Here is a 13,416-nt window from a genome sequence, read left to right as displayed (position 1 = left end):
CCTCCATCTGGACAAAGGACATCTCGTTGTTGTTCTCAGATTGTTGCACGAGATTATTTCACACTCTTCGACGGAGCAAGTGTTTACTTTTGATTTGCATTGGATTTTCCACTTTAGGCACCGAAAAGAGAATTCAGAAATGATTAAACAAATCATGATTGGTGATAAGGTCCTCGTTCTTCTTGTGCCATACCAATAATCTGCATCCCTTTTTTTTGGACCTTCATCTCTATTAAACATTAAAGCAGCAAAAGGTCTTGAAATTGTATATTTTAAAGCTTAATGAATGGAAACATTGACAGATAATTGCTGCTCTTTTGCTTGGAACGCCCTCTGCTGGCATCAGAGGGATTACACGTGATAAAAATAATATAAAAACTAAATGTTTGACTCATGGCATGCCAGCAAATTGATCTTTTTGCCGTATTAAGGGGAGACACTATAGGCAAAACTAAATGTTTTCAGTTTTCAGGTTTTGGGCCAAATTGGTCTCTGAACATACAAGCTCTTACCTGGAAACGAAAAACATACCTAATCTTCACAAAAACATGTTTAAATATTGCGCCCCATAGACTTATATGGGACAATGCAATTTCAAGGGCCTTTTTCTCAAAACACATTTTTCTGTCATTGTGGCAACACTTTGTCCACGTCAGTCGGACCTAAAGACTTCAAATTTTCCAGCCTTGGACTGAACAATATTTGGAAGATTCAGAGGTTTTTTTTATTATCTAATCCCAAGCTCCATTTATTGAGTTTTGAATGTCAAAAAATAAGGCGAAAATTACATTTTTACAAATTTTTCCACTAAAAAAACAGCTTATTTTAAAACTAAGCAAGAAATCCAAAATCCCCTCTGAAAAAGTCTTGGCAGCTCATTTATCATAAAATGAAACAATAAATTTGAATGTAGCTCTATCCATTATTCAGATTTTGTCGCCGAAAAGATTTTTTTAGGCATAAAACACCTTGTTCTTATATGAAAAGATAAAATGACAGAAAACTTGCCATGGATTTTTTTCTCACATTTATGCCAGTGATCGACAGCAAAAGTTTCAAATTGATATCTGTAAATTTACATTTTTTCCCTATTCACCTGCAGTGTCTCGCCTTAAATCTAGTGTAAGCGCAGAACAAGTTTGGTAATGATTAATGAACTTAAAAAAAGACCTGTTGAGGCCACTTCCTGGTTCTATCTGTTATGCAACAAAGGCCAGGATGTACATCAGCAGAAGAAGAAACAACAACATAGAAATAAATACTCATCCAGGTTAGATTTTCGACGATTGAACAACGCTATAACACAATGAAAAGCTCAAAGAAAATCGATTTTGCACGATCTGTCATCCATCATTGATCACATTTCATTTTTTTAGAAAAACCCCTCCCTCTCACCTGACCACCTGCTGCCCCGCCCCGGCTGCGTTGCACACCAGCAGCAGGATCTTGAGTGGTGCGCCCTGGGGCAGGAACTCCGTGGACTGCGCCCCCGACGCCGCCAACCGGGGCCCTTCGAGACCGGAGCCGTACGGCGAGGACGGCAGGCTGTGGTGGTACCCTGGAAAAACAAAACAAAACGATTACAGTGGGGAAAAAAGGACAAAATCCAATAGAAAGTCTATGGGGAACTGACCAAATACTTTTTTTTCCCCACTGTAAATCTCAATTCAGCCAAGAATCCTATTCTGACTACGTCTTCTGTCTCTCCTTGTCGGCCGTGATGGATGATGATCAGTGTGGCTGTAGTGAAGCTATGGCATGTGAAAGGTGAGGTCCATACCCAGGTCCTCAGGGGGAGTTTTGCTGGTGAAAATTCTAAGATTGCTCAAATAGGCGCTGGTGCCTCGAAACGCAGCTCCAGGTCTATTTTTGTTTTGACCACAGCTCGTCTTTTTACTAACGGATGAAAGTTTGAGTTGATCGTTCACAATTACAAAGGGATCACACTCCTCAGCCTCCCCAATAAGGTCTGCTCCGGGGTGCTGGAGAGGAGGATCTGGCCGATAGTCGAACCTTGGATCCAGGTCCTGGTCATGGCACACTGGACCAGCTCTATACCCTTTATCGGGGGCTCGAGGGTTTTGGGGAGTTCATCCAACCAGTCCACATGTGTATGGTGGATCTGGAGAAAGCGCTTGACCGTGTCCCTCGTGGGGGGTGCCACAGCAGGAGCTTGGTTTACATTGCCGGTCCCCCCAGAACAACTGGAGGAGGTGTGTGTGGATCGGGAAGTCTGAGCATCTCTGCTGAGACTGCTGCCTCTGCGACCCGGCCCCGGATAAAGCAGAAGAAAATGAATGGATGGATGGTTTTATAAATTATTGGCTGCATCTCGAGGTCTGGGCGAACTTGGAGGATCAATGAAAAGTCCAAGGGGTACACGAGAAGGTATTTATTGATTCTTTTTTTTCTCTAATCCTTATTTAAAGGTGCTAGATGCAAGTTTGTCATTTTATACTCACTACTGCCCCCTCAGGTCTTATGTGTAACTACAGCTTCTATATGAAACTCGTGCATGACGGCACTTCGGACCCGAATTAACACCTTTTTGAGTGACAGTGCAGGATTTTAAAGGCATTCTACACATTAGGACATGGCTGGAACATGTAGTGGGAGGAAAATACATAATTTTAATATTTTTAAACTTTAAATGTGCATTACGCAACTTTTATGCGGTAAAATGTTGCTATCTGTGCCTATTTGACCTTGTACTGACCCAGCGTCTGTATGACATACCCCTAAAGTTTGGGATTTAAAAAAACGGGACATTTTCTAGCGCTCTCTGCGAGCCGTCCCACCAGCCCAACCAAGCTCCAAGACGGGTCAAAACACGGTAGTTTCCCGGCCAAAACGTGACACTTGACGGCTCTGTTGTATGAGTGGTCAGCATGGCATCACAGTAGCTTCTAGGACGGTCCAGGATCGGCTACTTGGAAGGTTTTCACTGCTCTCATCCGAACAAAATAAAGGTCAAATACGCACACTGGTCAGACTTGTGCTCATGCCTGACCCAAACACCCACAAACCTCTTTTGGGGGCCTCCAGTTTGAGTGTTCAGATGATGATTCCATTCACACTCACAGGATCATTTAAATTCAGGCCTATCGATCACTTTTCCTTTCACTCTCGAATCTGTCCACAGCCCACACACTTGTAATTTGCAAACATCATCGCCTTGCCCACACACTTGTTGGTCCCAGACTGATTCACGCACACCGCAGGAAGCTGTAAAGGCTTCCCGCGCTCTCGCCGTCGACCAGAACATGTCTCACCATGATCCAGGCTCGTCTCCAACACAATCAAACACCTCTGCCCTCTGGAGACGTCCACCGACACACTTTGTAATAGCTCAACAACGGAGGATGAAAACAAACTTTGAATGTAGTGGTGATCCTTCAAGTATGTGAGGGAGAGGGGGGGGGGGGGGGGGACTCGTCTGACCTGTACAAAAGGCCGGCTGGTGATTGGTGATTTCTTTGAAGCAGAACTTTGCGCAGTTTCTCTTGTTCCTTTTGGAGGATGCATTTTTGCTCCTCTCGTTGTTGAGCTTTCACGAATGTAACAGATTCCTCCACACCTGATGAGCTGACTTAAAGCAGTACTAAGTAACTCTTCCCCCTAGAGGCCATAAGCGCAACTGCAGGTGTCGTAGCAAGTTACGATTTTTTAACTTATTAATTGTCTTGGAGAGTAAATACTACGCTGACAGGAAAGGCGAAGGGAGAGAGGGTTACTGTGCATCCAATTATACAATGGAAATATTTTTTTCACTCAAACTTGGCTGTAAATACTGTTTAAAGTGAAGTTAACCCGCAGTTAGCTTTGCCCGTTAGCATGTTAGCTTCTTCTTCGTGATTTCATTAGTGTGTATTGCTTTCTCCGCACCGGTGGCAGTCAAGTTGCAAACATGGTTTTCTGGCCAGAGACACCAGGGGGAGATGAAAGACCCTCCAATCGTCCCATAAACACTTGCATTACCCCCACAGGGACTACGGGGAGGATTTATTAAGGTAAACACGTTACTTAGTACTGCTTTAAGGCGAGACACGGCAGGTGAAAGTATTGATTTTTCACGCAGTGGTCGAAGTGGAGATTTTTATCTATTTTCCTCCCTTTACATCTTAGTTTTCATGTCAGAGTATAAAAATGACAAAACTCACCCCGTATGATGTTTATTTTATGATGTTTTGTCTGCGAGGCGCGGGCCTAATGCCGTCTTTCCCGCGGGTATTCATTCATTTTCTCTGAATGAGAGAAGCCGCACTCGGGCAGAGCCTGAGCCCTTATAGTCGCTCCAACAGACTCCAAACTTTCCAGTCTTGGACTTAATAATATTTTGAAGTTTTTTTTCAGAGGGATTTTTTAATATCTAATTCCTAGCCTGATTTATTCAACTTTGAAATAAAAAAAACAGGCGGAATTTGAGTTTTTACAGATTTTTTCACTGATGATTAGTTTACAACAAAATATCCAAAATCCCCTCTGAAAAAATCTTAGTTACTAATATGTCAATAAAATAAAACCATAACATTTAATCTGGCTCAATTCATTATTTTGATTTGCAATACATTTTGTTTATATCTCAAATTTATATCTGTAATGTTCAGCAAAAGTTTCAAATTGATATCTCTACATTTATTTTTTTTCCCTATTCACCTGAAGTTTCTCGCCTTAAAAGAAAGACATGCTTATTTATCGAGACGCTGTCCACAAATATTCACAAATATGGACATGTTTAGTGTCCACGTGTAGCACAAAAGAAGAGCAAGATGATTTTTGTAATCCAAATATGGTTATTTCTTTTCTGCGGGACAGCGGCGGCTAAAAAAGGCAGCGATATATATATATATGTATATACGATACAATATCTCAACTTTAGGAGCACATATAGAGTTCAGAATGGAGTGTTATGAATTCACTGTAACCACGGAGATCCGCCATGTTTGTGGATACTAGCAACCGTTTTCCATAGACTAACATTAGCTAAAAAAAAGTATAAAAACTGGAGGAAAAAAACAGTGGAACAGCTGCATTAGCTGCCAAGTCACTGCTACATCAAACACACTGTGGTGTTACAACAGTAATATTTGACCTTTAAAATCTCCTTTGGTTTATTATTGCTGCAAATCCCATGATGCTTATCGACATGACTTCACAATCCTGAACTCTACAGACTCCAAACTCTCCAGTCTTGTACTTAAGAATATTTTGAAGATTTTTACAGTGGGATTTTTTTTAATTTTATTTTGTTTTTAAGGGATTATACGGAGTTTAAAAATGATTAAAGTAGGTAAGTATTTTCCTCCCCCTACATGTTCCAGCCATGTCCTAATGAAGTGTTTTTCAACCACTGTGCCGTGGCACACCCAGGCCCGCCTTATCCAACGGGCTAGCAGGGGCTGGAGCCCAGGGGCCTACTATTGTCAAGGGCCTATCAGATATTAAAGAAAAAAGGAAAAAGAAATGATGATTCGTCGATTTTCATGTCAATCACTTCACTTTGCTGCATGACGAACCGGATGATAGTGATGCGCTCCTACGTGTGTACCTGGAGTAGGCCCGCCCTTCCTGGCCCAGAGGGCCTATCAGATATAATCGAATTCCATAATATTGTAATTTGTTTGTTTTACCTGTCACATACTGCGGCGTCAACTGACCAATTGGCTAGAATTTGTCATAGCATCGCATTGATTCTATGACAAATTCTAACCAATCCAAGCGCATAGAAAGACGTAACTGATGTACGTAACGCATCTATTCACTTTCACTATAACACTTTTGATGGCGACTCGTAGCGAGACAGAAGTGTCAGGGAAGAAAAAGTTTGAGAGCGGTGCACAGAAAAGAAAGACGCAAAAGGAGAAGGAGCATCGTGATAAAGAACTGATGAGCCATATGCCGAAGCTAACGGGCTTTTTTAAATCAACACCCAGAGGTGGAACCAGCGCCGCGGACGCAGTCACCTCCACAAGCCTCGGCGAACTGGCACCGGCAGCCGCTGCAGCCAGCGCCCCTGACAAGGGAGGCGCAGGCCGCGCAGCTGACAGCGAGAGCGAAGAGGAGATTGTTGGCTCTCAATCCGGTGAGGAGGAGCTGCTAGAGGAGGTGCCACTGCCTTCCCCGTATAGCCAACCCCAGCCTTCAACCAGTAGCTATGCAGCTGCCATTTCACCGCTACGCCCAGACGAGTCGGGGGGGGGAGAGCGCGGACCAGTTAGGAGCAGAGAAGGAAAAAGGCGCCGCTGAAGCAGACACTCCTCCCGCAGCAGGAGGAGGAGTGGAAGAGGACTCGAACATTGTGGACCCTTTTAACTCAGACCCTGTTCGATGGGGTGGGGAGCGCTCCTTTTCAAAGCTTTCATTGGTAAAATCTCGCCTGATGTCAGGGATGCACCAAGAGAGACTTAGCCATCTTTCACTGATGTCACTTGAAAATGACATCGTTCGTGACTTGGACTTTACAGACATAATTAAAGACTTCTCAGCCAGAAAGTCAAGAAAAATACCTTTTTAAGATGTATAGCTATGCTCATTTTTATTATTTCTGCCATATTTTTGAAGCATGTTTTCTGTTTGCAAGAGACAGTCTGTTTTAGTTGAGTTGTAGTTTGTTTTTTATTTGCATTAAAGATAGAGATTTTGATACACATTGCAAGATGTCATTTAACATTTATTTTTGACACATGTAGGAGTTGCAGGTTGGGTTTTTTAATGGGATTTAGGGTTAGGGTTTGCGCTGAGGGGGGGCCTACAATTCTGTTCAAGCCCCGGGGCCTATGGGTTCATTAAGGCGGGCCTGGGCACACCTGTGTGCCGTGAGATATTGTCTGGTGTGCCTTGGGAAAAATTATGCATTCATTATTATCCGCAAATAATGTATCGTTTTCGAGTGTCTGTGTTGTCTAGTGATCGGCAGAGTAACCATGTAATACTCGTACATATCAGATCAGATAGCTAATTTCTTTGAGACAAGAGAATTAGTGATGCAAGGATGTGACAGGTGGCGGTGACAGTGGGATTGTGGCTAGAGAGACTATACGGTGTTCCTATTCAAGACACTGATGAGAGCGACTGAATATAGGCTACAGAGTTACATTTTTTTAACATTATCTGCTGGTGGTGTGCCTCGTGATTTTTGCAATGAAAAAACTGCCTTGGCTCAAAAAAGGTTGAAAAACACTGTTCTAATGTGTAGAATGAGCCCAGACCTGTTCACCACAACTGCCTCTAAAATCCTGCACTTTCACTCAAAAAGGTGTTACTTCGGGTCTGAAGTGCCGTCATGCACGAGCTTAATTTAGAAGCTGCAGTTGACCTGAGTTGGCAGTAGTGAGCATAAAATGACTAACTTGCACCTAGTCTCTTTAAATACCCAATCCTTGTTATTGAGTTATTGAATTTTGAAGCCCAAAAACAAGAATTAGAATTTTTGCACATGTATTTACTAACAACAAGCTCATTCAAAAACTAAAAAAGATTTTCTTTGTCTCTAAAGTCTCAACAAAGCACTGTGGCTCAATCCATTAGATCTACATTTGCACAAGAAGTGCAAAAAAATTGCAACTCACAATCATTTTTTGGTCATATTTATGTCAGTAATCTACAGCTAAAGTTATCTCTAAATTTCTTCCCCCCTTCCTTATTCACCTGTAGTGTCTGGCCTTAATGATGCCACAGTAAGTAAGTAAGGAAACTGGTTTGATAAATGTACAAATACGACTTCTGTAATTGTGTGAACATTGATTCATTTACCACTCGCATGAGCTCCACAGCACAGCCTTAATAAGACTGCGTGCTCTAACTGGCCCCCGCGGCGAGGTTCGTAAATGCGGCTAATATCTACACCGTCTTTATGGATCTTTTATTAAGGGTCTCTGGGGCCAGAGCAGTTAGCATCGGCCGCCGCAGAATCACATGAGCAACTGGAGGAAGGCAGAGCCACACAAGTCAGGGCAAAACATTCACTGATGTTTCACTTTTGTAATTGTAATGAAAAGACAGTAAGGAGGGAGAGACAGGGCTGGTCAGGATTTCAAATTGGCCTGGTGCGCTCTCTGCAGGCAGTAGTGGGAATGACACATGAATGCAAGCTTTCAATTTAAGCTGGCGACATGCTGGCAAATGAATGGGTGCAGTGCAATTTGGTGTTTCAAAGTGCTTAAGGAGTAGAAGAAGAAATGGCCAACGTGGACAGGATTACTGAAAACTGCATGGATGAAGAGAAATGATAGTCCAGGTATGAAGGAGCAACATGGTTGTGCATGTTGTGGGTCCTATTATGATTTGTGCACATCATTATCAATATGTTATATTTTGTTGGTTAGAAAATGCAATATTGACCTAAAACAGCTGAAACAAAACACCCAGTAGTTTCACTTCCTAATTTTTAAGCGATCTCACCGTAAGCCCCTCCCACCCCCACATGCCCTTCGCTGTGCTACTGACTTAATAAAAGAAAAAAAAAAGACAGAGTAGCAAAAATACATTAAAGGATAAAGCTGAGCATTTCCTGCATTTGATAGAAGCTTTGAGAGCCTCTAATGAAGATTCAAAGATCGCTCAAAGATCCGCGAGTTGGGTCGAAACACGGCTCCAAATCTGTTTTTGGTGAGAGGGTTGGGGTGCTACATTGCAACACAGTAAAAAGCTTTATAGGATGTGACATACGAGGACAATCTGTTGGCGCGCTACAATACTGTACCAATGGGCCATGAGCAAGTCAGAGTTCTATGGAATTGTTCCGAGTAACATAAAATTACATCTATTTTTTGTACTTTTCTTTATAACCCACCATTTCTTTGATGTAAAATCAGACCCCTGGGGCCCGATCTTGAAGGCGAAGGCAAACGTGGTCGATTAGAGCAAAGGTGCAGACTCTTGCCAGCGGTGTATGTGAGCTGGGCCCTTCGTGGGCAGGGATTGGGCCCATTGTGCAGACTCGGTATGAAACTACTGTCAACATAGATGGCACGTAGGCTTACTACACTACCACAATTTAAGTAGACTCATTTGCTGACGGTCCCTAAATCTGACCGGCCAATAGTCCACGAGCGTTAGCCGCTTCCCCGTCTGTCGGCTTCACAGCAGCTCCCGCTCTGCCGAATATCCAACAACATCACAGTGCCAGACCGGACATTTTCATCAATCAGCTACGGCAGAGGTTCGTTTTTCTGCGTGAAACCAGTGAACCTTTCCAGGCTATACATGAGTTCTGAACAATGCGACTGATGATGCCCTGTCATAGCTGTCAAGTGTCCCATTTTGACCGGGAAACTACCGTATTTTGCCCCCTTATCAGTCACTGTAGCCACGGCAGAGCGGCCATTTCAAAGCCGAAATTGATAAAGACCTCGGAATGCCACGGGCCAGGAACGACTGAGTGGATTGGACCGACTCTACAGTGAAAATAACAGAGCGGTAACTGGATTTCACCACGATAGTGAACGAGTTTGCTGAGCAGAAGGCACGCAGAGTTCTGACGGGCGAGTGCAATACCCCCACGGGTATTTCGCACACTGTGTAAAATGATAATCAGTCTTAGCTACAGACACATTGAAAACTTGTCATATCCACTGTATTAAAGGGGGCAAGACTTTTTCAGACTTTTGGTCAGTCGTTGTCAATGCTTCCATGTCGCGCCCTATTTGCTTAATGTTCTTAGTTTCCCCTGTTGTATATGCTCCCATGTATTAGTTAGTTTTTAGTAAATAAAAGTGAATATCCTTCACAGCTTGTAGAAAACTTCAATGTCGTTCTAAATTTACCAAACGCCTTCAACTCAAATAAATTGCGCCTCGCTCGGGGGAGGCGGGGGAATCCCAAATGAAGCACTAAGTTTGGAGTAGTGTCCGTAGCAACCAGACAGTGGTGGGCCGGCTGTCTGGGCTGCACATTAAAGCCCACACTAAAGGGATTACCACAGAACAGACATACTTTTTTTAGTTTTTTCTTTTTTTTTTAGGAAGGACAAAAGAGGCCAGAAGACGCAAACGGCAACAGCTCCGCGGGGTGATGTGATTCAGCGCTCGCAGGCGAGGCATATATCTTCCTCGCCAAGGCTCCCCGCCGCAAGACGGATTCCCTCCTGGATTCATTAACAAAAGTGCATTTACCCAGTGGCTTTCTTTCCTTTGGCCTGAGAATGTGGAGACGTTGAGCCTAGAATTGTCGGGATGAAATAAGAGGAGGGTGGAGTCAAGTGGTTTACCTGAGAGTCGTGTGGACCCGCCCCTGATGTAAAGGGGCGGGGCTTGGAAGGCGTAGATGACGTCGTTCTCGGTGATGCTCGACAGGTCGTCCTCGTCGAAGAAGGAGCGCTGGAACCCGCTGGAGTACACCTCGGTCAGGATCACCTACCGCAAACACAGGCCGCAAATATACAATGAATGGATATATTTGAGCAGGCGAATATACAAAGAAACAAACAAACAAAAATCAACTAGATATTTGTGCGTAATTGACCTTGTTGTGACCTGGCTGCTGTATGGATGGCTGCCTTTACTTTCGATCACAGTGACCTCTACAACGCAACGAGTGTTTTGCAGGTTTTCTGGTAAGAGGGTTCTTACTTTGCAGTGAAAACCTACTAGAAACTCTAAAAACAGCAAAACATTTGCAAACACCCCGCACCAAAAGGGTCATTGTTCAATCATGTCTCATAGTAGGGCTGCTCGATTATTGAAAAAATAATAATCACGATTATTTTAGTCAAAACTGAAACGATTATTTGTCGCCTTTAAAAAAAGTCTTTATTTTTTATTTTATTTTTTATTTAAGTCTCTATTTATATAATAATCAATAAAAAAAACCCAATGCTGAATATTTTTTAATTTACTGAACAGTCATAAAAGTACAGATGATTTCAAGTTTGCCTCGATTAAAGAGAGGTCTCTGTTTCACTCCTGCCCCCTGCTGGCCAGCCCTCACACCTGCACAAGCAAACTGAGCAGCGCAGCCTGATGACATCATCAAACAGCGCTGTTTGTTTTTATGTCAGAAAAAAGCATGAGCCATGGCACGTGAACTGTGAAGGGAAAGTAATCCCAGTGCCATGACATAATGCAAGTCTGCTTTGCAAAAAAAAAAAATATATATATTCAATTTTAAAAAAAATGTAATCGTTTAGGGTAATAATCGAAATTGTAATCGAATTTTGGTTAATTGCACAGCCCTACCTCATAGCAAAGGCGTGGGGCTGTTTCAAAGCCGAGCTAAATGCATAAACACTGCTCACTTTACTACTTTGCTGTCCGTCTTGTCTTTTACCAAGAGTTTCAAGAGCAGCCGTTGCTTGACATTGTGCAAAAAATGCTGTTTCTGCTACTGGAATATCATCTGTCTCCCATATTGTGGTTTGCGTCAAACCTGATGCAGTCCCATGAAATAAGATGCAGCCTCTGCCCCATCCTGCAAAGGTGAGGCATAATGGTTCCATTTGGGTAATGTTATGTGCATTGAGAGGCTAGAAGCTGTGACTGTGACGCTAATGTGACATTTTCTTTTGGTCAGAAACAAGGCAGTGCTTTATTCACCATCAGATGCTTTCTTCATGTTTTACATTCATGGTGACAGTTTTTGTTGGTAGTTTTTAGTTTGTGAGACATTTCTACCATAACATTCTTTGGTGAGTGACGTTCGCTTAGGAGCAGGGCTGAGTCCATTACGCTTTGGGCTTTTGGACCGGAAACGGATGAATCATTTCTGTCTTCAAGTTGTTTTAGGTCAATATTGATGATGTTTAAGGCGAGACACTGCAGGTGAATAGGGGGGAAAAAAATGTAGAGATATCAATTTGAAACTTTTGCTGAACATCACAGATATAAATATGAGAAAAAAAATGTGTTGCATTTTTTCTGTCATTTTATGTTTTCACAAAAAAATAAGGCATTTTGAGCATTAAAATGGCCAAAATTGCCTATATTTTGGGCAACGAAATGCAAATAATGAATTGAGCCAGATTAAAATGTATGTTTTTATTTTATTGACATATTAGTAACTGAGATTTTTTCAGAGGGGATTTTGGATATTTTGATTAGTTTTTCAATAAACTAATCATCAGTGAAAAAATCAGTAAAAAGTCAAATTCCGCCTGTTTTTTTGGTTTCAAAGCTGAATAAATCAGGCTAGGAATTAGATATTAAAAAATCCCTCTGAAAAAACCTTCAAAATATTGTTAGGTCTCAGACTGGAGAGTTTGGAGTCTGTGGGAGCTTCTATAAGGGCTCAGGCTCTGCCCGAGTGCGGCTTCTCTCATTCAGAGAAAACCAGCCCTGAAGTTTTGTAGCGACTGCGCATGCTCGGCCCGTTCTCTGACTTTTCCGCTCCAGCATCTCGTAGGAGGAAAAACACCATATTTGGGTGAAAGCGTCATCACGGGGACCCTTAGCAGGACACGTGGATGTAAAATCTGTCAATATTTATGAATGAAAACCCGCTTGAAAGACGGCGTTTCTACGCGGCACAGCAGCTACTTCCGGGTTGCCACCACCTCGCAGACAAAACATCATAAAATAAACATAAATCATGCGGGTGAGTTTTGTTATTTTTATATCTGACATGAAAACTAAGATGTAAAGGGAGGAAAATAGATCAAAATCTCCACTTCGACCACTGCGTGAAAAATCAATACTTTCACCTGCCGTGTCTCGCCTTAAAGTGTTGAATAATGTTGTACGTGTGCAACAGATTATGACAAAATGCAAAATCCTTCAAGTGCAAACTGCCAGCCTCAGTACGACCCTGACCGCGCCTGTACCTGGTCCGGGGACAGGTTGCCCTCGTCCGCCACCATCCTCCTCAGGCAGGCGGCGGTGCCGAAGAGCGGCACGGCCAGGCCCACCCGCAGGTACCGCTGTCCCTTGGAGCTGAAGACCAGAACCACACACAGAAACCTGCCATCACACACAGAGACATCCCATCAGCACAGAGACACCCATGAATAAACCAGCAACACTTTAGCATGAATAAGTCATCATTAGAGCTGCTTTATGTCAAAAAAAGAATGGAAATCCTGTTCAATTCTTTAAGTGCCGAGGTGTGACCCTTCCACAGGCGCCGCCGACATGACGAGGTAATGGCTGCTTGGAATAGCACGGACACGCCGGCTATTTCTGACTCTGAGGCAGGTTTTGTATGCGGGGGAAGAAAGCCACTGTTTTGTTTGTTATGCGGCTATAGTAAATATTGTAGTAAATATCCTGAAGAGAAACAGTGCTGCTTTTAGGGGCAGTTGAATGCACTAGGATAGTTCAAAAGTTTAAAGGTCCCACATCATGAAAAATCGACTTCTTTCTGAGGTTTTAACCATATTTTACTGATATATCCTCGTCCACACTCAAAACGCCAGCCCACCCTCTGGTAAAAGTCATACAGAGATCCATGACGCTCCTGTGTTTTGGATTCAAACTCGCTTCCTTG

The 13,416-nt window shown here is 42.9% G+C and overlaps 1 protein-coding gene across 2 annotated transcripts in view; it reads right to left on the bottom strand.

Moving 5' to 3' along the window:
* The window catches only part of LOC306969632 (ubiquitin carboxyl-terminal hydrolase 43-like), a 137,774-nt gene that overhangs the window by 60,800 nt on the left and 63,558 nt on the right, over positions 1-13,416 (bottom strand). For both annotated transcript variants that reach the window (XM_079565313.1, XM_079565314.1), the window contains exons 5-7: positions 12,755-12,890; positions 10,208-10,352; positions 1,396-1,558 (exon numbers count right to left, since the gene is read on the bottom strand). In XM_079565313.1, coding sequence (XP_079421439.1) covers positions 1,396-1,558; positions 10,208-10,352; positions 12,755-12,890 — 444 coding nt within the window. The remainder of the gene's footprint in view (positions 1-1,395; positions 1,559-10,207; positions 10,353-12,754; positions 12,891-13,416) is intronic.

Source organism: Gobius niger, assembly GCF_951799975.1.
Source record: "Gobius niger genome assembly, chromosome: 10".
Classification (NCBI taxonomy): Eukaryota; Metazoa; Chordata; class Actinopteri; order Gobiiformes; family Gobiidae; genus Gobius; species Gobius niger.
The sequence above is the reverse complement of the archived record's forward strand: the minus strand, read 5'-3'. Positions and strand labels throughout refer to the sequence as shown.